General features: G+C 40.0%; 1 protein-coding gene and 1 long non-coding RNA gene across 2 annotated transcripts in view; both read right to left on the reverse strand.

The window, feature by feature from the left end:
• Positions 1-26,903, reverse strand: part of LOC311599319 — a 155,240-nt gene that overhangs the window by 53,400 nt on the left and 74,937 nt on the right. The gene's annotated exons all lie outside the window — the stretch shown is intronic.
• Positions 8,503-26,903, reverse strand: part of RC3H1 (ring finger and CCCH-type domains 1) — a 79,831-nt gene continuing 61,430 nt past the window's right edge. Inside the window, exons 14-20 of the mRNA XM_084782313.1 lie at positions 24,587-24,739; positions 21,085-21,298; positions 19,519-19,609; positions 19,261-19,393; positions 17,990-18,160; positions 16,813-16,928; positions 8,503-14,608 (exon numbers count right to left, since the gene is read on the reverse strand). Coding sequence (XP_084638439.1) covers positions 14,458-14,608; positions 16,813-16,928; positions 17,990-18,160; positions 19,261-19,393; positions 19,519-19,609; positions 21,085-21,298; positions 24,587-24,739 — 1,029 coding nt within the window. The 3' untranslated portion in view covers positions 8,503-14,457. The remainder of the gene's footprint in view (positions 14,609-16,812; positions 16,929-17,989; positions 18,161-19,260; positions 19,394-19,518; positions 19,610-21,084; positions 21,299-24,586; positions 24,740-26,903) is intronic.

Consider the following 26,903-nt stretch of genomic DNA (forward strand, 5'->3'; position numbering starts at 1 on the left):
AGAAGAGTGGAGGAAATCTACTTCCCTGTATGCTGGCTCAGGAGAGGCGTTTAGGGGCCGGCCCGGCAGAATAATTTCTATTAGCTAATAATGTTCTGTTGTCTGTAATTTAACCAGTATCTTGCTGTTAGCTATTGGATTGTATAAAATTCCAAATATTCAAGGGTGATAGGTGCCCAAAATACTATGTACCAGAATCTATGCTGGCTGCTTTCCAGATATTGCCTCATCTGCACAGGATATGACTGTGCCCCACTTACAGATGGGAAAAAAAAAACAATAAACCAGCTGCTGTCTACTTGGTTTGAGTGCTTGCCCAAACACAAAGTTATGGGAGAAAAGGGTCAAGCCCCTCCCTAGATGCCTGTTTCACAGGTCTTCTGTGTATTAAGGAATTGTTCATGTTGTCTCTGGCTGGCGTCCACCTGGTTTTCTTACCTCCCTTCCTGGTTTTTTTTTTTTTTTTTTTTTTTTTTTTGAGACAAGGTTTTTCTGTGTGGCCTTGGCTGTCTTGGACTCACTTTGTAGACAAGGCTGGCCTTGGACTCACAGAGATCCGCCTGCCTCTGCTTCTCTAGTGAGTGCTGGGATTAAAGGTGTGTGCCACCGCTCGCCTCCAAATCTCTTTTGGTTCATCTTAGATTGACTCAAGAAAGGGAAAAAAAGACTACCAGGCCAACTAATTTGTGGCTGTATCCCTTTCTCATACAACATGAAGTATTTTAATAATTATATAAACTATAAAAAAGGATTCTAATATTTTTTTTTTTTGGAAACTTTAGTCCTATCTGGAACTGGAGGCAAACTTTTTGTAAGGTGCTCTGTTAAGAGTTGATTCCCGTGCACTGCACTGTAGTGTGTGTGTGTGTGTGTGTGTGTGAGAGAGAGAGAGAGAGAGAGAGAGAGAGCGCAGCTGTGTATGGTCAGCGAACAATTTGTAGAGAGTTGACTCTCCCCTTCACTTTTCTGTCTTTGCCGTGCTGCTTGCTCCAGGCTAACTGGCCCTTGAACTTCTGGCCAATTCTGTCTCTGCTTCCCGTCTCACCACGAGTACTGGGGTTTCAGCTGTGTGCCACTGCAGTTGGCTTTTTATGAGGTTCCAGGAATGGAATTCAGGTTGCCAGGTGTGTGTGGCAAGAACTGTTAGCTGCTTACTGGCTTCCAAAATCCTTGTATCAGGTAAAGATTTGGGGGAAGATTCTCTACTTCTGTGTGGCACCATGCCCCTCCACTCTGAGTGGAGACAGGATTGGAAAGCACACATGCATTGCTCTCAGAGAGGTTTCATGTTTGCTTGCCCTCTCAGTTTTGTGACTTTCTCCACCAGCCTCCCGTCTGAGTAGTAACTCCCATGAACAGGTAATTTATCTGGCCTTTGCCTGTTGCCTCATATCATGGGGCTGTGGTGTTGTCATCTTTGGACCCCACAGTAAGACCTTGGCAAGGAGCAAACAGGAGCTTGGATCCTCCTGTGATTACTGAGTAACTCCCTTCCATAGAGCTTTGGCAAAACACACAGCACAAGAGCAAGGGCATGTCTAGCTCCTCCAGATTGTTAAAAAAAAAAAAAAAAGATCTTAGGGTGACAATAGCATCTAAGGGTGATCAGGTGGATGGGATGAGGCTTATCAAAAGCAAATTAAACATCTTCACATTGGCTGCTTTTCACACGGTCTTACTGGAATTTTCCCCAATCCTCCGAACAGTTAGAAAGTTCAATTTGGGTTTCAGGGAAACCAAACCACAAGTGCAAATATTTATCGAGCACCTTCATTGCACACAGTTGGCCTGAATGAGCTAGGACTCCGTAAACATTTATGTTTAAAGAACTGCATAGATTTTTTTTTGCTGAACCAGCAGGTGATACTTCCTTAATAGAGACATTTACCAAGACTTTCTTAAACAGACATCATCTCTTCTTCTCCTTCTCCTCCTCCTCCTTCTTCTTTTTGTTTGTTTGGTTTTTGTTTTTTGAGACAGGGTTTCTCTGTGTGTAGCCCTGGCTATCCTGGACTTGATTGGTAGACCAGGCAGTGCCTGCCTCTACCTCCAAGTGCTAGGATTAAAGGTGTGCACCACCATGCCCAGCCTGCATTACCACTTCTTTAGAAGAAAAATATCATCCCCTGGCAATGGGCAAAGAGACGCCATGTTGGTATTCTTCTGTCACTCAGGGGCAGAGCAGATGGCAGTCCTTTGTTCATCCTAGCTTGATGCTTGGCTTGGTAGCCTAGGGTACCTGTCTCAAGCCTAGGGCACATAAACAACCCCCCCCCCCAAAAAAAAACCCACCACCACCACCACCAACAACAACAACAAACCCAGAGTACTAAGCAAGGTTGGAAGGTTGCACAAGACAGAGTTGCATGATGTCAAAGCTCACTCACTGCATGTCATTAGTTCAGTCAGAAGTTGCAGGTGGTAAGAGGAAAAGCTGAACACAGAGCAGAAGAGAACCTCCAGAGAAACTGGGATGATTTAGTCCAGCCTGGAAGCAGCAGGAAGAAACATGGTTAAAGCAGGGGCAAAAATGTGTGCTGTGCTGACTTCAGCCCATCCTAGGAGTACTGCCTCCTAGGCACATCTTCCAAACCTTGCTCCTGCAAAACCTCACAAGTTCATTTGAGGGACGAGGAGGACATGAGGGTATGGAAACGAATGAAGCATGGCAACTATCAGAACTCAGTGAAAGATCTGAGGCCCAGGGCTAGAGCAATGACTCAGCAGTTAAGTTCACGACACTTCAGAGGATCCAGGTTCAATTCCCAGCACCTACATGACTGCTCACACTCTTTAACTCCACTTCCAAAAGACCTGATGCCCTCTTCTGGCTTCAGCAGGCACTGCATGCATGTGGTTCAGACACATGTATTAAAAAACAGCAGCAATGGACTGGAAAGGTGGCTCAGAGGTTAAGAGCACCGGCTGTTCTTCCAAAGGTCCTGAGTTCAATTCCCAGCAACTACATGGTGGCTCGAAACCATCTATAATAATATAATCTCTTAAAAAAAAAACAGTAACAAGAAAAAACTCAGATTAAAAAATACAAAAACAAGCCGGGTGTGGTGGCGCACACCTTTAATCCCAGCACTCGGGAGGCAGAGGCAGGCGGATCGCTGTGAGTTCAAGGCCAGCCTGTCCAGGACAGTCAAGACAGCACAGAAAAACCCTGTCTCAAAAAACAAAAACAACAAAAACAAAACACTAGAGGCACTCCAACTGCGGGGAAGCAGACAAGTCATGCCTTGAGTTTTGGTACATCATCCTAACTATCCAGGGAATGAAAGGCTTATATACATGTCAGAGCATGTGTAGAAACAAAGGTTCAAGAGGGCACATTTAGGTTCCTAAGTGGACGTGGGAGGTTAGGTTTTCCCTCCAACTATGTCCAAGGGCTTTGATGCCACAAGAAGGATGCCCAAACAGATCTGCTGCACGGCCAAGGGAACTAAGGAACATTGACACCTGTCCTCAGGTTACCTCAGGACCAGTCTATCTCTCAGCCCCTCTGCTACCTCATCCCTCCATGTTGGTTCAAGACCTAACGTCTTCTAAATTGATTGCAGTGAGAACTCTCACTCTAAACATTCATCACGCAAACCAAGATCCAGCTTGACGTCTGTAGTGGTATTTAATTGTCAATTTTTAATTAATTAATTAATTTATTATTTTTTGTTTTTCAAGACAGGGTTTCTCTGTGTAGCCTTAGCTGTCCTAGGCTCAATACTTTTAATCTAGCCTCTTAAAATTCTGCTCAGCTCTGGGCTGGAGAGCTGGCTCAGCAGCTAGGTCCACTTTCCTTGCAGGGAATACAGGTTTGAATTCCAGTGCCCACATGGTGGGTCGTGACCATCCATAACTCCAGTCCCAGGAGAGTCAGCATTGACTTCTATAGGCATCAGGTATGTACATACACATACAATAATTTAAAAAAAAAAAAGACTCCAGACAAGCAAACAAAAAACCCCCTAAATTCCTGAAAGCCTCACCGAGTCTTGCTACTGTGTGCACCCACTGTGCTCCACTGGGCCCCTGGCTCTTGGGTTCATCCCCTTTTTCCTATGTAAACCCAGCTAAGAATCACCCCAGTGACTTTCCCCTTAAGGTCTTCAGGTGATAATCTTCTGGCTATGTCTTACAGCTCACCATTTCACTAAAGTTTAAGTCTCTGATAGAAATCGGATCTATAGTGAGTCTTACGCAAGTGTGCTCTTTGGCCACACAGAACACTGGCATCATCTGTGATTGTGTTGCCTCCATGCCCCACCCCAGACCAGCTGAAACAGACTGCACTTTACCAGGGGGCCCACCGAACACCAGGCACATGAGAGGCATGCTAAGTTGTTCAAGAATTGTGAATAAAGAGGCACAAATCTAGATTCTTATTTCCCTGCATAGTACTCTCTGCTTATATTTTCTTTTTCTTTTTCGAGACAGCATTTCTTGTGTAGCCTTGGCTGCCCTGGAACTCACTCTGTAGTCCAGGCTGGCCTCAAACTAAGAGACCCACCTGCCTCTGGCTTTGCTGGGATTAAAGGTGTGCTTATATTATCTTTACTTTCAGAACAAACTCACTTTATTTTTAGTTTTGAGACAGGTCTCATGTAGCTCAGGGTTTTGAATTTGCCTGGTCTTGAACTTGATCTACCCTGAAATCCACACTCTGGCATGGTCTGCAGCCCTTGTGATCTGACTCTCCTCTCCAGACATCCTCTTCCAGTAGTTGTAATGACCGTCCTCAGCTCAGCTCAGCCTCTTTCCTCAGAATTCACATATCTTCTCTTCCTAGGAATCTCAGTCTCTTAACTTCCCACTTCCTCTCTCCATACTTGAACACGTCCCATGTCTTACCTTGGGCTGTTTCCTCAGGCAATCTTCACCAGCCAAGCGGAATGTATGTGGGTAGGTATGTATACATATATGTTTTGTTTTTCTTTTGGGATGGTGTTAGTGATCAAACCTTGGGTCTTGTACAGTGAAGTTAAATCTTTAGTCTCACAGCTTCTCATTCTGAAGATAATTATAATTTTTTTTTAAAAAAAGGATGTATTTATTTATTATGTATATAGTATTCTGTCTGTAGGTCAAAAGGGGGCACCAGATCTCATTATAGATGGTTGTGAGCCACTATGTGGTTGCTGGGAATTGAGCTCAGGACCTTTGGAAGAGCAGTGTTCTTTACCTGAGCCATCTCCCCAGCCCCTAGTTACAATTCTGTACTAACTCTGTTTACTGTTGTCATTATCTTATTGAGTCAAAGGCTCTCTATACATAGAGCTACAGCCCTGACTGGCCTTGCAGCTCACCTGCCCCTGCCTCCTAACTGCTGCGAATAAAGGTGTGTGCCACCATACCCAGCAAGATTAAGATATGCAAAATCCCTGCACCAAGTTCCATAATTACAGCCTTCCCCTGTCTTCTCTCTCCTCCCTCCCTCTCTTGGTGGGATTTTCAAGACAGGGTTTCTCTGTGTAATGGTTCTGGCTGAATGTCCTGGAACTCTTTGTAGACCAGGCTAGCCACGAACTCACAGCGATCCACCTGCCTCGGCCTCCCCAGTGTGTGCGCCTTCCATTCTCTTAAGCATGTGGAATAATTTAGTACTTGATAAATTCACTCTAGCCTTGCCTGGAATTGATTATGTAATATAAGTTGGCTCTGGAGTGCTTGGTTTATGGGTATGTGTGGCCATCTCCAGCCTGACTACTTTTGTGGGAGTGAAACAGGTCTGTGTAGCCTTGGCTGCCCTGAAACTTGCTATGTAGAGTAGGCTGGATTTTGAGCTCACATAAGTCCATTTGCCTCTGCCTCCAAGTACTAGGATTAAAAGTGTGTGACATCATGCCTAGTCTATTTCTTAAATGTTAGATGTTCAAAGCAATAAAGAGGGTAGTAGGCATTTTTAAATACCCACGCAGGTTGGAAAGTATGACTTAACTACTTGCTCACTGGGATAAGACATTTATGTACACATAACAAATTCAAGTTTGTCTACGTAAGTTTCAGCTTACCAGGTCAGTTAGTTCCTTCCTGCTTGTATTATAAGCAGGGCAGGCCTAATTGAAGAGGCAGACAGATGTGGTTTTTAAAAAGAGATTTTGGAATTTCCTCTCTAGATTTCATCATTTTTTCAAGGGTGGCTACAGCACTTACTACCTCACACTTTCTGATCTCCCTTTATTATGGCTACTTCTGTTGAGGTCAGTGGTCTGTATATTTAGTAAGTGTTGATAGGTGTTATCACCCTCTGCTGGTGCTGCCTAATTTTAATAGGAAAGTATTTTAAAGTAAATTCCAACCAAGACTAATTACAGATATACATGAATACACATGAATTCATGAAACCATGAATATACATTAAAAAAAATCCTTAGAAGACACACTGTCTTATGTAATTGTGTTGTTATTGTCAGCCAAACATCTCCTCAGTCTCACATCTAATATCTAAAACATGTAATCAAACATTCCTAACTGTCTGTCACTGTTAGAACCTGTTATGTTTCATTTCAGGCCCTGACATGTAGATGTGTTTGCATGTACATGTGTGTACCTGAGAACAGAGGGCAGTGTTGGAGCCCTGGAACAAGAGTTACAGGTAGTTCACGATGTCTGATGTGGTGCTAGGAACTAAACTCTAGTCCTCTTTAAAAGCAGCTGGTACTTTCAACTTCTCAGCCAGCTCCCCCAGCCAGTCACCTCCCTTCCTGTCACTACACTGTTAACTAATGCATGGACTATAAGAAGCAATATGAACTTACTTTCAATAGTTTGGACTGACTCAGAGTCAGTTGGTAAATAAGCAGACAAGTATTTTGTCTGAGGAAGGAGGACCATTTTGTTTGGTCAGAAAAAATGTTCTTGGCTTGATGAAAAGTCATAAAATCAAGCTGTGTCTGGTCACTGAATAGGCCCAGCAGTCTCAGAACCAGCCCTCTCCCTGACCTGCAGCATACTCAAGTTAGAGAAAATGGATGACTTCCTGTGTGCTTAGTTGCACAAATTAGCTTCTTAAAGTTTTTATCAACAACCCCAAGACAATGAGATGGTAGACTCATTTACAAGAAAAAGACTACACATTGTTCCTCCTCATTAATTTATCATTTAATATAAATGCTGACAGAAAGCAGATAAAGACCTTGTAGACACTTTCATATATTTACAATCCAAAAGGTGAATCACCTCCTTCTATTTGTTAAAATGAATCCTTTTATCTGCAACTCACAAGGGCCTTAAATCCTAATTAGGAGCAACAAGAGGCTGAGTCAGTTTCCAAGGTAATAAAGGAAATAGCATTTTAACAAAATGTGGCATCTTTAATATAAACAACATGCACACAAATAATACAAAATTGAGAGAGAAGGCCTTAATCTTCTCAAGAATACGCAACAAGTGAACCATGTACTCATTCAGATCCAGAGCTCTGTGGCCCTAAACACACCCCTATTTCTTTTTTCCACCTAATTTGTTTTGAAGACTGTTTAAAAAGTGGAAATATTAACAGATTAAACGCTGGAATGTTACATTTCAAGCAATATTCTTTTTTTTCTTCTACAAAAAGAACTTTCAGAAGATAATGCCTCCAAATAAAATCTCACCTTTGGCCAGACACTATGGAATTAGTCACAGGCTGATGAACTCCAACCATTATCTGTTCTCAATTGGAAACATTTGGAAAATGTAAAATTTCACAAGATTCACTAATTTAAAAGTCAGCTGTTACTTTAGGCTCAATAAAAAAAAATCTGTGCAGGTGGATAGAGAAACACACACACACACACACACACACACACACACACACACACACACACACACACCACCCTCCCCCCAAAAAAGGGAGCTGAGGCTATGGAAAAAAATCCAGGAATGTAGGAAAACCGTTTAAAATAGTATTTTTTGCAGCACTGATCTGAGAAGGGAATTCACACTATTCAAAACTGCAATTTCATAAAGCCATCTCTATTCTGACTCAAATCTCATGGGCTCCTTTATTGGCTTAGATTACTTTTGTTAAGTATACCTCTGCAGGGCACAATCACATACAATCAATACGATTGGTAATTACACAAGCTCTATCCCAAGCAAGTATGAATCAATGTTAAAGTTATATTTTAAAAACAAAACCAAAAAAGAAAACCTAAGTAAAATCCACCCAAAAAGGTGATAATGACTGCAGAATGTCTCAGGAGACTAGTAAGAGCCAAGAGACCAAGTGATCATAGTCAGGGAAGGGTGGCAGGGGGTACAGGGGGAAAAGACCACAAAGAGGAACCTCACAACTGGAAAATGTTTAGGTGGATGAAAGGTTTGTTCATAACCTTGGTTCACTTTCTGCATTACTCCTGGAAAGTCAGATTCATTACAATACAAAGATAGGACCAGTGAATGGGTGTGTGTGTGTGTGTGTGTGTGTGTGTGTGCGCGCGCGTGCGCGCGCGCGCTTCCTTTCAAATCCAGAAAGTGGGAAGACAAAAGGATGAAAGAGAGGATAAGTGAAAAGTTAGGTAAAACAAAACATATTGGGGTGGGGGTGGGGGAATCTCTCAGGATTTAACTAAACTGGGAATGTGGAGTTGAAAAGCAAAAGTTTTTAAAGGCCTGTAAGTAGAGATATAAAATGTTATGAGGTGGTTAGGGTGTTACTGTGAAATGCCAGCCAGCCAACCAACAGAAGCAGGCTATACAATAAGTTATAAAAATAACAATTTTTAAAAGGAGACCAAAACCAAACAAAGCAAGCAGACCATTATCCACCCAGTATTTGTTTGCATTGTTTCTTGACCTTTCAAGCACTCACTGGAGCTGGGACCACCTGAAAGTTTCCAGTTATAAGATGACTCTGAGTGTACAACCTAACATGGGAGCCAAAGACTTGTGAGCTCTGTCTACTTAGCATTAAAAGACAAAACACACAGAACCAAACGAGTCTTCAATTAAAAAAAAAAAGTCCTTTTATCTAATATATAACATACATTAGGATAACAAACTCCACAGGATTTCGTTTTTCTAAATACACATTTTTCTGACACAGTACTGTCTTAAGGTTTAAGTTTTCCACCTTGGGTTACAATGCCTTAGTTTCTTGTAAAATGAAGGTTAAATTCAGAGAAATTCAGTGTTTGTCTGAAATCCAGAGGTTCTAAGAACAATTCCAGTGCTAAGGGAAGTCCCCTTGGTCACAGTGGGATTCCAAGGGCTCTCTGCCCACGTTATTCAGTGTAGCATTGAAAAACCTACTTACTGAGAACACTTATTAGAATGTGTCACTCCTGGGGTGGCGGTTTCCTATTCTTTATTAGTGAAACTAGTATTTCTAATCAATTAGAATCTGTTACTTATGAAAACTCCATTAGCAATTACAGAAATAGAATCTTAAAATTTCAAATTTTGACAGAACAAAACCAAACCAGCTCTCCTTGAAGTGGCTCAGAAAAGCTGACTGAGAACATTAAAAAAAAAAAACAACAAAAAACACCCCAAAAAAACAACTGTTAACACAATTTACCAAAACCTCCCAGGAAGTCATTTCAGCAGGAAATTTTAAAAAGCTGAGCTGAAAAAAATAAATAAATATAAAAGCCATAGCTGTCCAAGGTAGACATGGGTGTGCTTCTGCAAAACAAGCATGCAGGTAAAGAAGCTGACAGTAGTAGACTGCTTGTTCTGTTCAGCTCTACAGTGGAGAGTAAACGGTCTCAGTGAAATTGAATTCTGTTTTCAGGAGATGAGATCCCTTTGCAACACTACAAGCATGTATAAACAATTACGATCTTAACACACTCAAACCTTTCAGAGGGGCAAGAGTGTAATAGTGTAATACTGCAGTTAATTTGCAAGGTCATTAATTCCTCCTGAAAATTAATTAGGCCATATCTTTTAATAAATTATGGATGGTTTCTACACAAAGATTTTACATATTGAACTCTTGATTTTTTAAAAGCCCAAATGGAGAACATGGTGAAATTTCATTCTATCACTATTTGTACATATAAATAATAGCACATGAATCTCATTTAGTGAAAACAAGCTGTCCCTGAACATAAGCTGAGCAGGTACTAACTACTGTTAGTTATTTCTTACAAGCCTCGAGGCTCAGGTGGAATCCTCAGCCCCATGACTTTACCATAGTGAAAGTACACTGTCCTGTAGGCACAAGTGAAAGTACAGAGAGACACAGAAGATACTATTACATCAACACAACCCCCAACTGGAGAGTGAGTTGCTGAAACAAATATTGTCAAGGATGATACTTACTGGTTAGGAAAAACTGATAAATTTCCGTTACTTTTAACATTTTATAAGGCCAGCTAACCTTAACAGTTAACTTTAGACATCTACAGAGTACAATCAACTTACAAATACTACCAGGTTTCATAATCAAAATGGCTATTTCCCCTAAAACCAAAACAGAGTAAAGCACAAGTCTTTGGCGCTCCTTAAAGAAATAGCAGGTTGGTTATCATTCCTTACCAGACCTTTGCTTGCCTGCCAGTAGGGCAAATACCACATCTGTGCATCACTGAGTAATAACGCCATTAGAAAAGGCAACTTCACAGAAGTCATTGGCTAAGCAAATTCATTTGAATGCTCTGTTTAGAGGCAGCAAACTGTCACTGTTACAGATTGGGTAAGTCAAGGGGAAACTGCAAAATGGCAAGGGATAAGGAAGGAAAGAAAAAGGACAATTATGGGAAACTTAGGAACTAAATTTCAAGCTCCCACACTAGATGAAGCTCACGGGAGTCTGATGGGACTGTGTATCCAAGTGGCAAGTGAGAACTGTATCAATCTTCTCTCTTTAGGCAAAATAATAAATACATGGGAGAAAAAAAAAAAGAGGGAAGGAAGATGAGAGAAGGGAATGGCCCACATTAATGCCGTACCAAACAAGTTCTTATACATTCTGAGTAGTTCAATTTTTATAATTATTAATAATAGTGTCTCATCGTTTGAACATTACTACTAGAAACCTATGCTACAAGTTCTGTTTAATTAGAAAAGTGGTAAGGAATGGCTCTTTGGTCACATCAGACTCGAAGTTATCTGGAAGAGGGTAGCTATTCGACTTATTTTGTGACTATAAATTAGTTCTGAGTTCTTTCATCATTTCCAGAGGCTCACTGAAAACAGAATGAGCCAAAGTGCTTTTATATTCACTACAGTAGCATACTGGCTTTGTTTCTTAACAAGTGTGAACAGAATGCTCCTTAGCCCTTCCAGAATTGTCTGTGTTCATCTGAGATGATCCTCAGTCTTGAATACAGTAAAAAGCAAATAGTCATCTTCAGAAGAAAACACTGAAGTGAAAAACATCCACAGTGCTGAGGATGCTGAGTGTGGCAGCGTATGCCTGAAATCCCAGCGCTCAGGAGGCTGAAGGATACGGATCATAAGGTCAGAACCAGTTTGGGCTCCGTGGTTAAGACTCTCTCTTAAAAGGGCGTGGTGGTGGCGACAGTGGTGCAAAACCTCTACTTCCAATTTGATGGGCTCCTTTTTTAATGTCTATAAAGACACATAAAAATCAATGCTTTTCAGATTTTGACAAAAACAGCAGTTAGAGTCACGAAGTTATGCCTCCATTTATTGTTGCCTCATAGCACAGTTTGTTAAAGGAAGGAAAAAAAAAATTAACCCTCAAAGTTGTGGGGAGTTTTATTGAATCCCTAAACCTGCCAGTGGGCAAAAACAAGTAACACCCCCCCCCCCAACACACACAAAACACACCTAAGAAACGATAAGGAAAATGACTAAATAGCAAATAGCAAAATTGTAGGCACATCATTTTCCACTTTCTACCCAACCCAGATTGACTATAGAGACTGGGGCTTGGGGAACTCATGCTACTATTTAAGAGACTAACTTTCTCCCTAAATAAAAACATATCTAAAAGGATACTAGTGCACTGCAGCAGAGTGTGCCTTTTGGGGATTTCACACACACACCACAATAGAAATTTACTTTTATTCTGAAGTCCAACAAAACCAATATGCAGAATTCTTTTCTCCTAGTCATTCCAATTTCCAAAATAAACCATCTGCTTCTCAGACTCAGGAATTATCTGACATGTCCAAAGGAGATAAGATCTGCCCAAACCTGTCTACTGAAGGCAAGAGGCCAATAATGTGGCATTTTATAGATGTACAGAAAAATAAAAAGCCTGTCAGACATAACATTTTTTTCCTTCTCTCAATAAATAATGAGTAAAGTATAAATGTAAAAGACATTTTATCTTAAAAAGGCAAAAAAAAAAAAAAGCAAATGTACAAATATTTAAAATTAAAAGGAAAATGTATGCATCAACTGAGAAATGCCTCACCGTCATTCGGTGCCTCTACCTCCCAATCAGTCATTTTATTGCAACAGCTGCGCTCATGCGAAGAAATCTTTAAAACATACCCAATATATATACAGATATAACCATGTATATATGTATATATATAATATATATATAAATTTTCATTTAAATAAAAAAGAAAGCTCGAATCCCAAGCCAATATGTGTATATCAAATCCTTGACCAGCCAGGTCTGTAGGGCATAATCAAATTCAATGTGAAATAGTATATAAACACGGTGCCTTGACTGGGCAAATTAAATAATCGCTACTCAAATGAGTGTTCTGTTTGGATTTCCTACTGGTAGGCAATGGCAGGACTATTGCTCCCTTCCCACCCCCACCCACTTGTTTCAACTAACAGTATGAAATGGACACAGAGCTTAGACTGAGGTGGCTCTGACCTCAGCAGGAGTTAACGAATATAAGAAATAAGAAAAATACAAACTTTTGCTTTTACCCAACCAAAGCAATGCAGTAACTTATTACATAACCAGTGCTTTCTTGTTTAGTAGTATTATCTAGAAAGGGAAACTAGCGTCAGGCAATTAGAGGGATGGAGTGATTCTATGAAATAGTCCCCTACTAAACTCATTTTACATGGTCTTAGTAAATTAAGCATACAGTGGTAGTATTAGAATATGTGCAGCAGAACTAAATAAAAATCCTGCCTTCCTCTTCAACGTTTTCATAAATGTTTTTAATGTCAGAAAGCCAAGTCTACGAAAACTCACTTCAAGTTATTTATAGCTATGCTAGTAATTCTGCGAAGCAACAAGTAGTCAATGCATAAACTATCCTGAAGACTCAGGCAGTTTCTATCTGCCAAATCTCTCTTATGCTTTTGAAAGAAAATAAAAATTCAGTTGAAATAATGTGTCCCTGTTTACTGAAGTTCATAGCAAGTGCTAAGTTTTTATTTAAACATTTTATTTTTTGTATGTGTTTTTCCTGTGTGTATGCACATGCTCACATGTGTCCCTGGTATCCACAAGGGTCAGAAGAGGATATCAGATCATTTGGGAGTGGAGTTACCAGTGCCTGTGAGCCTTCTTGTGGAGTCCCCTGGGAGAGCAGCCAGTGCTCTTTTGCTAAGCCACCTCTCCAAGTTTTAGAACATGGTTCATTGTCCTGATTTTCCTATCCTAGAGTTTCAAGAGAAGTTTAATTTGTAAGCACAGCTCCAATTTTCCAACATGAGCTCAACACAGGAGAACAGGAATTATCTATTTTCACTATTAAGTTGAAATTCTTTTTTTTTTAATTCTGTTTTTTTCCTGCCTCAACATCCTGAGTCCTGGGATTACAGAAATGAGACATCATGTCCAGTTTAGAGTTCATTCTTAAAGTAATCTTCATTTAAATCTAATTAAACACTAAACACTAAGTAGGCTTTCAGATGTTATGGAAAGAATGCAAGGAATCCTTCACACGGAAATGTGTAGCTCAAACAATCAACTGCTTGTAGAAATCTCTAAAAGTTGAAACTAAAACCCTACTCTACTCAAGTAAGTTTTACTATTGTAAGAAAAAAGTATCTACCCACGAAGCCAGTGATCCAGAGACAGGGCGGGTATGAGCAGGTTAAATACTAGATCTAATAAAATCAGTTCGCTGCACAGTTTCTAATAACCCAATCTATTACCACAGAATTCTTGAAAACGGTGCTTTTTGTCTATTTTAGTTTTCAGTTGTGAGAGTTGGAAAGGACTGGGAGAAAGGAATTATACACTGGGTATGTAATAATACCAAAATACAAGAAAACCCTACTTCATTAAGATCATACAATTAATCAAACAGAGTGTATATATAATATCTTCTTTTTTTTAAGCCCTGGATCCAAGGCGTCCAAAGTTATTAAAATAAAGTTCATTCACAGAACAAAAACAAATTTAATCTGAATTGCTTGCAGATACTGCTAATTTTCTTTTTCTTTAAATTAAAAAATGCATTAATGTGAACTATGTGCAGGTTTGTTTAGTAGTGGTATTTGTGCACATTGCCTCTGCTGCTTTTCCTGAATTTCACTGACCACTCAGAGAAAAAGTCTGGAAGTTATCCGCACTTCTGTCCCTGTGCCCCAGGAACTGATTAAGAGCAGAAGGTTGAAGCAGGCGCCCACATTCTAGGGAGCAGAACTGGAAGTAACTCCTGATCTCTGGGAATCACTGCTGTCTCCTCCTCCCTCAGGGTCTTCTGACAGGTTCAAAGAGTTGGTCTTGTTTGATAGGAGGCTGAGATTCTCTTGTGTCAAAGCTGATCCATTTGGTACATCACTGTTAATTACATGAAAAACAGTTGGGAATTTTAAAAGGAGAAAAGCAATTACCCTGAATAAGATCCAATCCACAGGACATATCATTTAGCACTGCAGAAAATGTAAACCAGGAGTGGTGGTGCATGTCTTCTTCAGTCCAAACAGGAGCAGAGACAGGTTCATCTCTATCAATTTCAGGCTAGTTTGGGTCCAGGCCAGGCCAACTAAGGCTACACAATGAGGTTCTACCTCAAACAACCGAAACAAAAGACAACTATATAAATAGCTTCCAAATTTTGATGATAACTCCTCATCCACATTGTAGCATATGGATGATAAACTAAAACTGACAAGCTTCTTGTTCTATACGTGCAGGTTTTGTCAGAACACAAGCTGAGAACTGAGCTAAGAGTTACGGAAACAGGCATGGCAATGCCCAGCACTTGGGAGGCAGGGGTAGGTGGTGAAGCCCCCACCCCACAGCCCCCAACATTCCGTACCTTACAATATTTGCTGCCTGGAATTTAAGAAAACGTGCTAACCTCCAATTCACCAAACTTACTTGTATGGGAATTTATTTTGAACCCAGGCCAGCATACAGATTTAAAATAGCCAAAAGCTAGGAAGATAGCAACAGGATAATTAGAAATTCTTTTTGTTTATTTTTATTTGTTGTTGTTGTTGAGACAGGGTCTTTCTAGGTAGCCCTGGCTATCCTGAAACTCACAATGTAGACCAGGCCGGCCTCAAACTCACATAGTGAGTACTAGGATTAAAGGCGTGTACCACCATGTCCAGCTACATTACAGATTCTTGTTGTAGGTAGTGAGGAGGTCAACAGAGGACTGTGCATTCAAATGCCTAGAAGATGGCAAAGAAGATAAATAAGGATACACAAGTGAATCAAATATCATAAATGGGAGAGATCAAATAAAACTGTGGTTGGAGATGGCCTGAAAGATGGTCTACTTCTGCCCTGTCTCAAAAGACCAACAAAAATCCCAATCTAACTCCACAACACTAAGCAAGGCTAAATGCTAAATCCATTAAAAAGACAGACAGGCAGCATTATCAATGATAAGAGGTGGAAATACAGAAGTTTTAAAAAGTTCATATCTGAGCTGGGCGTGGTGGAACACACCTTTAATCCCAGCACTAGGGAGGCAGAGGAAGGTGGATCTCTGTGAGTTTGAGGCCAGCTTGGTCTACAAAGTGAGTCCAGGACAGCCAAGGCTACACAGAGAGACCCTGTCTTGAAAAACCAAAAAACCAAAACTATAAAAACAAACAACAAAAAAACAAGTTCATATCTAGCCATGCGTGGTGGTGCACTCCTTTAATCCCAGCACTTGGGAGGCAGATCAGGCAGATCTCTGTGAATTCAAGGCCAGCCTGGTCTACAAAGTGAGTCCAGAAGAGCCAGGGCTCTGTTACATAGAGAAACCCTGTCTTGGAAAACAAAACAAACAAAAAGTTCATATCACCCATGGAGTATTTGTTGTAATAAAAACTAAAATGGGGGTGGGGGAGACGAGGAGACCCCGGAATACAGCTTAGTGGTAAAACACGTGCTTAGTACTTGTGAGGGTCTGAGCTTAGTACCCAGCATGAAAACAATATAATATGATGGGGGATGGGCAGGCTTGTAATCATTTATTAAATTTTGTTTTTTACAGTGAGTACTGATTCTGTTTTATATAAGCATAAGGCTATATTTAAAGCAAGGAAAAGGAAATGTAACCGGAAATATATTTGTTAGGAATTAATTGGACCCTGGTTAAGTGCTAACGTGTGTGTGTGCATTCGCGTATGGGTTTTGATACAGTATCACTTTGTAGACCAGACGGGACTCAAATTCCTATCTTCTTACCTCATCCTCTCCAGTGCCCATAGCTATATCCCACTCCAACTCGAGGTAAATTTTATAACTGCTAGATTTAGTAAAAACATATTCTTTTCCCTGCTGAGCAGTGGTGGTAAAAACCTTGAGTTCAAGGCTAGCCTGGCCTATAGAGCAAGTTCCAGAACAGCCAGAGCTACACAAAGAAACCATGTCTCAAAATACCAGTGTATATATTCATACTCTTTTCTCTTTGTAGAAAAAAATTATTTTCTTTAAATCAAAACATATTCATAAAAAATTAATTTGGGTACGGTCAGATACTATAATTATTTCTCTTTCACATGTGGTTATTAGGACTATAAAACTGTCCCGTTCCTTACCTGAATGTCAATGTAAGGTCTTCAGCTGGGACCTTGTTTTGTGGCTCTGGCTGTCCATTCTCTGCTTGCTTACTTGTACCCAGTTTGCTTTTCATGTCCATAGAACACTGGTTCTCCTTTAAATAAAGAGGAAATAAAGTCAGTAATCTGTGGTGTGACAGGATAGACCAAATCCAGACAACAAAAACTAATGATTAAAAATAATAATAAAATAATAATAATAATAATAATAATAATAATAATAATAATAATAATAATAATAATAATTCCTAGTTCATTAAGAATTAACAACAGGCCAGGCATGGTGGCACACACCTTTAATCTTAGCAACTGGGAGGCAGGGGCAGGCAGATCTCTGTGTCAAGGCCAGCTTGGTCTACAAATCGAGTCCAGGACAGCCAAGGCTACACAGAGAAACCCTGTCTCGAAAATACCATTTAAAAAAAAAAAAAAAAAGAATTAACAACAGGAACTGGAGCAATGGCTCTGAGGTTAAAAGCATTGCTAGTTAAAAGCATTGCTGTTCTTCCAAAGGTCCTGAGTTCAATTCCCAGCAACTACATGGTGGCTCATAACCATCTATAATGAGATCTGGTGCCCTCTTTCGGCCTGCAAGCATACAAGCAGGCAGAACACTGTATAAAATAAATAAATAAATAAATAAATAAATAAATAAGAATTATGAACAACAACAAAAAATGCCTAAAACAGGCAGATGACAGAATATATACAAAAGCAGTACATTCTACATTCTCACTACCTTTGAAAAATGCCTCAAGCTGGCATGAAAACATAGCACAGAAAACAGTGTACAGACTATACCTCCTTTATAAAAACTAGAAAACTAGAAAAACTAGAATTTTATTGTGTAAATATATCTTAATATTACAAAGTCTAAAAGATTAAACATCCCATCTGCTTCCCTAATGAGTATGTTAAACAGGAACTTTAAAATTTCCAATTAATTGCCTTGTTTTCCCCAAAGTCTATGGCAAAGGACAAACCCAAAACAATAACTAAGAACAGTACAACCAGGTGACAATTCATCTTTACAAGAATTACCTACAATATTAGTCACTCTTCAAGGTACCTGGAATGGACTCCAAATGATTCTGAACTCTAGAGCCACACAGAGGTCATTTCACCTTCCCTCCCCTTTCCCACCATCAGCACTTACCATACTCAGTTCCCGGGTTCTCTTCCCGATCTCTCTTTCCACCTGATGCAGTTCCAAGCTTAGCTGCTCACTTGACATCATTCCAGGCCATTTTGGAGGCAGTGGAGGGGGCTGTGGCTGGCCTGCCAGGGTGTTCACCTCCCTTTGTAACACTAGCCGGTTACTAACAGCCTAGTGCACAAAGCCAAGCACATACACAACTCATCACACCTCATGCCACACAGTGAATGCTTTATTCCAAGTATTTTACCACTAAACTAGCCACAAGTTTGCAATAAAAAACAATCTATAAACATTCTCTTTTTTAGTAGCACCTGAATAAAAAAATTTTTGTTTGATTTTTCAAGACAGGGTTTCTTTGTGTAGCCTTGGCTGTCCTAGACTCACTTTGTAGACCAGGCTGGCCTCGAACTCACAGCAATGTGCCTGCCTCTGTCTCCCAAGTGCTGGGATTAAAGGTGTGCACCGCCACGCCTGGCTTCAGAATAAAAATGTTTTTATTTTTAAAAAATGTATTTTAAAGAATGTGTGTGTCAGTATGTGCATGTAAGTGTAGATGCCTAAGGATGCAAGAAGAGGGTGCTAGACCCCCCAGGAGCAGAAATTACAGGCAGTTGTGAAACAGGAGCCAAACTCTGATCCTCTGCAAGAAAGCAGCCATCTTTCTAACACACAAAAAAATTTTCATATTTCAAAAAGAAACCGATTATAAATGTATATATTTCTTTCTTATTGTTATTTTCCCTGATGTAATTCTAAATATTCAATTTTCCTTTTCTATTAGTCAAGAACTAAATCTAGTTCTGAGTTCTCTGAAGAATAGCTATCTATACTAGCACTTAAGCAAAGTCTTTAAAATTCTGTGTTTATTGTAACCCAACATTTACTATTTAAGGAGGCTGAAGAGGTGGTTTGGTGGTTAAGATCACATACTACTTTTATTGAGGACTAGGCTCTGTTTGCAGCGCCCATGCCAGGAGGTCTGTCTGCAGTTACCTGTAACTCCAGCTCCAGGCAGATCCAGTCATCCTCCAGCACCTGTATTCCCGTGCACATACCACCCCACATACCACACATAAAGAAAAAAATTAAATGCAATTTTAAATCATTGGGAGTCCTTCAAAACTAGAGCACAAAATAGCTGTAATCTCAGTATAAGTACTAAGGGTGGCCACACAGGAGGACCATGAGTTTGGGGCTAAGGTCAGCTACACAGTGATAAGCCATATCAGAACTCCTAACACAACAAGGCAGTATCCGTAGGTCTGTACCTCTAGTCCACGTAACTGGGTCTGCTGGCTGATCTGATGGTTCAGTTGCTGCAGTTCTAGCCGTAGCTGCTCTCTCTCAGCAGACAGAAGGGGTTTTCCATGGCTGGCCACTTCTGCCATGGACAATTTCTCTCTTTGGTAATAGAAAAAGAAATCATGAGGCAAACTTTATGTAAAGATTTATTTTCTGAAGTCACTACTAACTAAAAAGCTGAATGCTTTCACATATTTATAACAAGTAAAAGGAATGACTTGTACCTCTCAATGAAGTGTCCCTGAGGAGGTATGTTTGAATGAGGTGAGTATGGAGAATCTCCCCAGCCACCATGAGCTCCATACGGACTATAATCTGCAAGGGAACAGTTTATTGTAGCAACATTTAATTCACAAGTTTGATTCATCTAAGGCAAAGCACACTGATTATGTACATCTCTGTCTAGAAAGTCATCTGCCAAAATGACCATAAATGTTACTTGTTTCTTCCCCACTGAACTTTCAGTTTTTATAGTTTCTTCTTAGTGTGTGCACACTGAGTGAATGTAGAGGTGAGGACTAGACACACGTCTGATTTTTATGTGTGGGTATTGGGGACACTAATTCAGATTTTCTTTATCCAATCTCCTCAGTCATTTAAAGACAAAAGCCATGGGATTTCCTCCCCACTTCTTTTCAGACAGTCCAGAATAGCCTCAAAATCACTATGCAAGCAAGACTGAGCTTGAATACTCTGACCCCTTATCCCCACCTCCCCAGTGCTAGGACTACTGGCTTGTGTCCTAACCCCTGGCTTATGTGGTTCTGTGTACTGAACCTAGGGTTTCATGACTATTGGGCACACTCTACCAAAGAGCTCCTCCCCCAGCCCCCAGAAAAATCTTTTGTTTTGTTTTGCTTTTTATTTTTCCATACAAGGTTTCTCTGTGTAGTCTTGGCTGCTTTGGACTCAATTTGCAGACCAGGATGGCCTAAAACTCACAGAGATCCACCTGCCTCTGCCTCTCTGCTCTCAGAGAATCTTAATATATAAACCCTTAATTTTAAGTTTATAACCCTTAAAATTCCCTATGGTGTAATTGCTTTTGTTTTTGCTTTTTTGCTTGTTTGTTTTCGAGACAGAGTTTCTCTGTATAACAGCCCTGCCTGTCCTGGAACTCGCTTTGTAGACCAGGATGGCCTCCAACTCACAGAGATCCACCTGCCTCTGCTTCTTGAGTGCCAGAATTAAGGTGTGTGTCACCACACTCAGCTTTGTAATTGTTATCTTAAAGAGAATGTTTAAAAATCATTGCAGTTAAGATTTTTTTTAAAAGATTTATTTATTATTACATATGTAGTGCTCTGCCTGCCTGTATACCAGCAGTCTAGAAGAGGGTATTAGATCATACTACAGATGGTTGTGAGCCACCATGTGGTTGCTGAGAATTTAACTCAGGACCTCTGGTGAGCAGTCAGTACTCTTAACCTTTGAGTCATCTCTCCAGCCCTGCATTTAAGATTCTTTTTATTAAAAGTTGATTTATTCAGATTACAACTCAATTGTTATTCCATCACTTGTATCCTTTTGTTCCTCCCTCTCTCTTGCTTTCACCCTATTCCCCTCCCCTAGGTCTATGACCGAGGGGGACCTCCTCCCCCACTATATGGTCATAGGCTATCAAGTCTCATCTTTGTAGCCTGCTTATTCTTTCTTTGAGTGCACTAGGCCTCCCCACCAAGGGGAGGTGGTCAAATATGCGGCATCAGAGTTCATGTCACATTTTAAGATTCTTAAAAGGACTGACAGAATTAAACTGAGAGTCATGACTACTACTCTGGGATTCTTACCTGAAATGCTAATAGATTTTGGGGGTGCTCCCTGAGGTGCCATAGCCTGCATTGGGCCAGCACCCTGATACAGTGTTTTGGATGTTCGAGAGATGGCACCAAACCGGGATACTGTTGGTCGGTCTCCAAATGGGATGAGGTCATCATCACTAGTTTCCACTGCTCTTCTCTGAAGATCCAATCGCTGGTCTCTCATTCCTTTACTTTCTACATTCTGATAAAAAGCAAAAATGAGATGATAGCTAGTATAATTTTCACTAGCTCTGCAGAGACGTCAATAAGAGTATGAGTATGTTGTTCTTATTAATAAGAATAAGTCTTTAGTTGTGATTGCTTTTAGATCACAGTAAGAAATATATGACCAACTTTAAGTACAGATAGAAGATGATAGATCCATCCATTTCTAAATAATATATATGAACGTTAACTTGTTAGGCAAGCACTTTACCACTGAGCTATATGCCGAGCCCACATACCAGTGCTTGAAAGGCACTAAGTTAAGATGTCTTTCATGTACTTGACACTAGGAAGTTACCAATTTTTAAAAAAGACTTTATTTATTTATTGTATATGAGTGTTTTATTTGCATGTGCACCTGAATACCACAAGTGGACACCAGATCTCATTATAGATGGTTGTGAGCCACCATGTGGTTGCTGGAAATTGAACTCAGGACCTCTGGAAGAACAGACAGCGCTCTTAACTGCTGAGCCATCTCTCCAGCCCCCAGAGGTTAGCAATTTTGTTACTGTTTACTGATTTAAGAAATTCATTTTACTTTGCTAATGTTACTTCAGTGTGATAACCCTTTTGAAAGCACCCTACACTATATTACTACATTTCACTTCATTCCAGGGAAAGCCTTCCTGTGGTGTAGAAGCATACACTTTGTTCATCACTGCACACAGAAAGTTTTGTTTCTATTTAATTTCACCTTTTTTTGTTTGCTTCATGTATTGGTGTTTCGAGACAGGGCTTCTCTGTGTAGCCTTGGCTGTCCTGGACTGGCTTTGTAGATCAGGCTGGCCTCACAGAGATCCACCTGCCTCTGCCACCCAGAGTGCTGGGATTACGGGTGTGTGCCATTAGTGCCCAGCTCTCTAGTTTCACCTTATTTGACGCTGGGGACTGAGCCCAGGACTTCGCTGTGTCACACTTCCAATCCCTTTGCAGTTTATTATATATATATTTTTTTTCTCTCTCTGGCCTGCCACCTCCTTGAGATGGTATTATCTTAAACCAGCTAGGTAAACATTATCTATGAAAACCTATACAAATCAGTAAGGAACCTTTTTGGAATCAACAGGGAAAATGATGTCAAGTGAAAGCTTTTGTGCCTTTTTTTTTTTTTTGAGACAGGGTCTCAATGTTACCTTGGATAGATTAGAACTCACTATGAAGACCAAGTTGGCCTTGAACTCAGAGATCCACCATCTCTGCTTCCCCAGTGCTGAGATTAAAGATGTACACCACATCTAGATTTGAACTATTAAAACCAGCGGCTTCTAATAACAGCTGGCTCTGACGTTGTTGCCTTTCTGCCTCATTCTCTTAAATGTTTGGAATTTTAGGCATGCATTATCTGGCCAGGAATTCATGTGTATGCAAAAGGAGACTCTAGAAAGTATCCATTAACACTATACACAAGGAGCTTAAGAGGCAGCTCAGTGGTTAAGAGCACTGTTCTTGCAAAGGACTCATGTTTGAATCCCAGCACCCACATGGTAGCTGACAACCACCCCTAACTCTAGTCCCAGGGGATCTAATGTCCTCTGATGTCTGAGGACACCAGGCACACATGTGACACACTGACATGCATGGGAGTTAAACACTTATACACATAAAATAAGTATAAACAAACTTTAAAAAAAAGAAGTTAAAAATTATACTAATAGTAAAGCATCAGGCAACATAGATCTGTAAGTGTAGCTACTAGCAAGACTAAGTCAAGAGTACCACCAGCCTGATTAACCTGTGCTACAGAGGGATTTCAAATCAGCCAAAAACTTAAGTGAGGTGCTGTCACAAAAGGAAAAAGCAGTATCCGAGCACAGTGGCACCTGCTCATGGTCCGAGCTACTCCATGGAGACAAGAGGGACAGTTTATGCACAGTCATCCTGGACAATACAAGAAAACCCAGTGGTTTTTCCTTTTTTGTGGTTGTATAAAACAAAAACAAAAAACATTGTACAGTGTATGTGTATATCCAAATAAGCATTAAACTCAGGGTAGAGGTTACTTTCTGACAGAGACGAGGTGAAGGAGAAAAATGAGATTGAGGGGGTGGTTAACTACTTTTGTAAAGTTTTATTTCTACCAAATGGGAAGCAATTAATATGTAAAATACTGATACATAAATACTTAGAAACATCAAACTTTGGCTTAATAGCTACACAGTTATTATAGCCTCATTTAAAAAAAGCTCACTAAAATTTTTTGGATTTTTTTTTAACTAAATAAATTAACCAAGTTAGTTGTTTAAAGTTCAGACTTGTGGGCTGGAGAGATGGCTCAGAGGTTAAGAGCACTAACTGCTCTTCCAAAGGTCCTGAGTTCAAATTCCCGCAACCACATGGTGGCTCACAACCATCTATAATGAGGTCTCTTCTGACCCGCAGGTGTATGTGCAGGTAGAACATTGTATACATAATACATAAATCTTTAAAACAAAATGAGATAAAGTTCAGGCTTGTAAGAAGAGTTTTAAATTATTTTTATAAAGAAATACATAATCTTTTAAAAATTGTTATTTTGGTTTTTTGGTGCAGGCTTTCTCTAGATAGTCCTAGCTGGCCTGGAGCTCACAGAGATCCACCTGCCTCTGACTCCCAGGTACTGGGATTAAAGTCTCAGCGTACTACCACTGGGCAAATTATCTTTATGTTTCTTTGTACATCTGTGTAGGTATGTGCACTGAGTGCAGGTCCCCATGAAAGATAGAGGAGGGCACTGGATCATCTGGAGCCAGAGTTGCAGGTGTTATGAACTGCCCAACATGGGAGCTGGGCACAAAGCTCAACTCCTCTCCAACAGCAATATGCTCTCTCTTTTTTGTAAGATTTATTTATAATTATGAATACAATGCTCTGCCTGCATGCACACTGGCAGACCAGAAGAGGGCATCAGATCACATTATAGATGGTTGTGAGCCACCATGTGGTTGCTGGGAATTGAACTCAGGGCCTCTGGAAGAGCAGGCACTTAACCACTAAGCCATCTCCCCAGCCCTGCAATATGCTCTCTTAACCCCTAAGCTATCTTTCCAGCCCTGAAATCTAGGATCTTGATTAAATACTTAAAAGTTATTTAACTTGGGTTCTGAACAATTGTTGGGAAACTGCTACCTGAAATGATATACAATATACTCTTCTTTGTCAAAATAATAAAATACTTTATACTTAAATGAAACAAAAGCAAAGCTCAAATAGTTGTCCCTAAAACTGAAGATGAGAATTTCTGTATCTAGATTTATATTAATTATGGCTTAGCCATTACACATACCATCATTTCCACACTCCCTGCTGCCACAACATCTTTGGGTTTTGCATCTTTGGTTCCAATGTAGGAGCCGATGGTATCACATGACCAAGGAGAATATTGGCTATAATCATTTGCTTTGTATTTTCCAGCTACCTTCAGTTCTTCATCCAAAAACTATAGGAGGGGCAGGGGAGATAGAAAATAGAAAATGGGTCTATGAGTTAACAAAATAGAAAAAACAGGGTTCTTTTTTTTTTTTCTTTCTTCTTCTTCTTCTTCTGAGACAAGATTTCTCTGTGTAGCCCTGGCTGTCCTGGAACTCACTCTGTAGACCAGGCTGGCTTCGAACTCACAGAGATCCACCTGTCTTTGCCTCCCAAGTGCTGGGATTAAAGGCATGCACCACTACCATCTAGCTAGGGAATTTAGAACATCAAATTAAAGCAATATAGTAGTAGTTATTTGATTATTATGTGTCAGAATAGATTTTTATAGACTGAAAAATGTGAAGATTATTTTAGCCTTCATATTTTTACTGGCAGCTAAAAATTAAAGGAAGTAGTAGTTCAACATCCTTCAGCAAGTCAAGCTAGGATCTTAGGAGGCTTGTTCACCATTTCTTCCACCATCTTAGATGAAGTCAACATTTAAGTAAATGTGGACCATGCCATACATTTGCTAGATCCCTCCAGTGTGACACCTCAGATAAACGAGAACTTTCTTAGCAAGTCAGATGCTCTATGAGGTGGTGGAGGAGATGCAACAACACATTGCTGATGCTTCTTCAACGGCAGAGTTTCTTGTCTTGAATACATTCTGTCCCCCAAGTTGATTCAATTAAGTAAAAGAGTAAGATGTCTCTTTTCATTTTCTTGACTAAAATTCATTGTTATCCAGTAACAATATCCATTCTGAGGCCAATATATTTTTTGTTAAATTTCAACATTTACACTTTTATAATGCTTAACATTTTAAAAGTCCTTTCTCATGTAGAACAGCTAACTTTAAAAACATATTACCAGCCCAAAAGTAAGCTCTTTCCACCTGCATGTTATATATCATGCAGCTATTTAAAAAAGTAAGTTTACATCAAATATAAACATCCAGGTTAAGCTAAAAGAAAAAAAAACCCCTACAAACAAACAACATGCGTTCATACACATAAAAACGTTGAATTATAGGAAATGATTATAGGAAATGGGAGTTTGAAGAAAGTATTCTTTCTATCTCATGCATTCCTGTAATATGAGTATAGGATGCCAACATATAGATTGTTGATAATTAGAATGTAAGCTTAAATATAGAACTAGCAGGTATGGTGGTAGACACCATTAACCCCATTACTCTGAGAGACAGAGGTACTATGCATTTTTACTTATATTACCTTCATATATTAAACAAGCTACTACTTATTGTATACAACCTTTACTGTATGTTTGAAATGGGGGGGTCTTGCTATATGTAGCTCAAGGTGTCCTTGAACTGATGTCGATCCTCCTACAAATACTTCCTGAATGGGGAGATTACAGGCTTACACCACCACACCCAGCTTTCTCTTTCCAGCTTACATTGTTTATTATGCATAGTTTGTCAGTTGGCAATGTTGTTTAGATTCATAATTCTATATATAAAAATGTAAAACTTTTTTGGGGGGCTTTTCAAGACAGGGTCTCTCTGTGTAGCCCTCGCTGTCCTGGAATTCACTCTGTAGACCAGACTAACCTTGAACTCACAGAAACCTGCCTGCCTTTGCCTCTGCCTCTGCCTCCCAAGTGCTGGAAGTACAGGGGTGTGCCACCTCATGCAGCTGTAAAACATATTCTTAACACATATTATTTGACTTGGGGGAAAAAAAAGCCCTATACCCCATTTAGATTCATTATGTATAACAAACAATAAAGTATGAGACAAGGTTTCATGAATCCCAGGCTAACCTCAAATGTGGTGTGTAGCCAACGATGACCCAGAACTTTTGATCCTCCTGCGTTGTTGCCCAATCTACAAGGTGTTATGGATTGAACCTAGAGATCTGTGCATGCTAGGCAAATACTCTACCAACTGAGCTACATTTTCAGCTCAAGTTCACTAGTTAAAAGACAAATAAAATTGGTAAATCTCTAGCAAAACTAGCCAGTGAAAAATATTAGTATAAAAATCTAAAAACAAGGAAAATACACATTCATGATAGCTATAAGCAATATGTTGCTGGGCTTAGTAACCCACACCTGTAATCCCAGCACTTGGGAGGCTGAGGCAGGAGATCCTGAATTTGAGGCCAGCTTGAGTGAACCCTGGCTACAGTGTGAGATTCTGTTTCCAAAAAAACAAACAACAACAA

Source organism: Acomys minous (genome assembly GCF_964271855.1).
Source record: "Acomys minous genome assembly, chromosome: 1".
NCBI lineage: Eukaryota > Metazoa > Chordata > Mammalia > Rodentia > Muridae > Acomys > Acomys minous.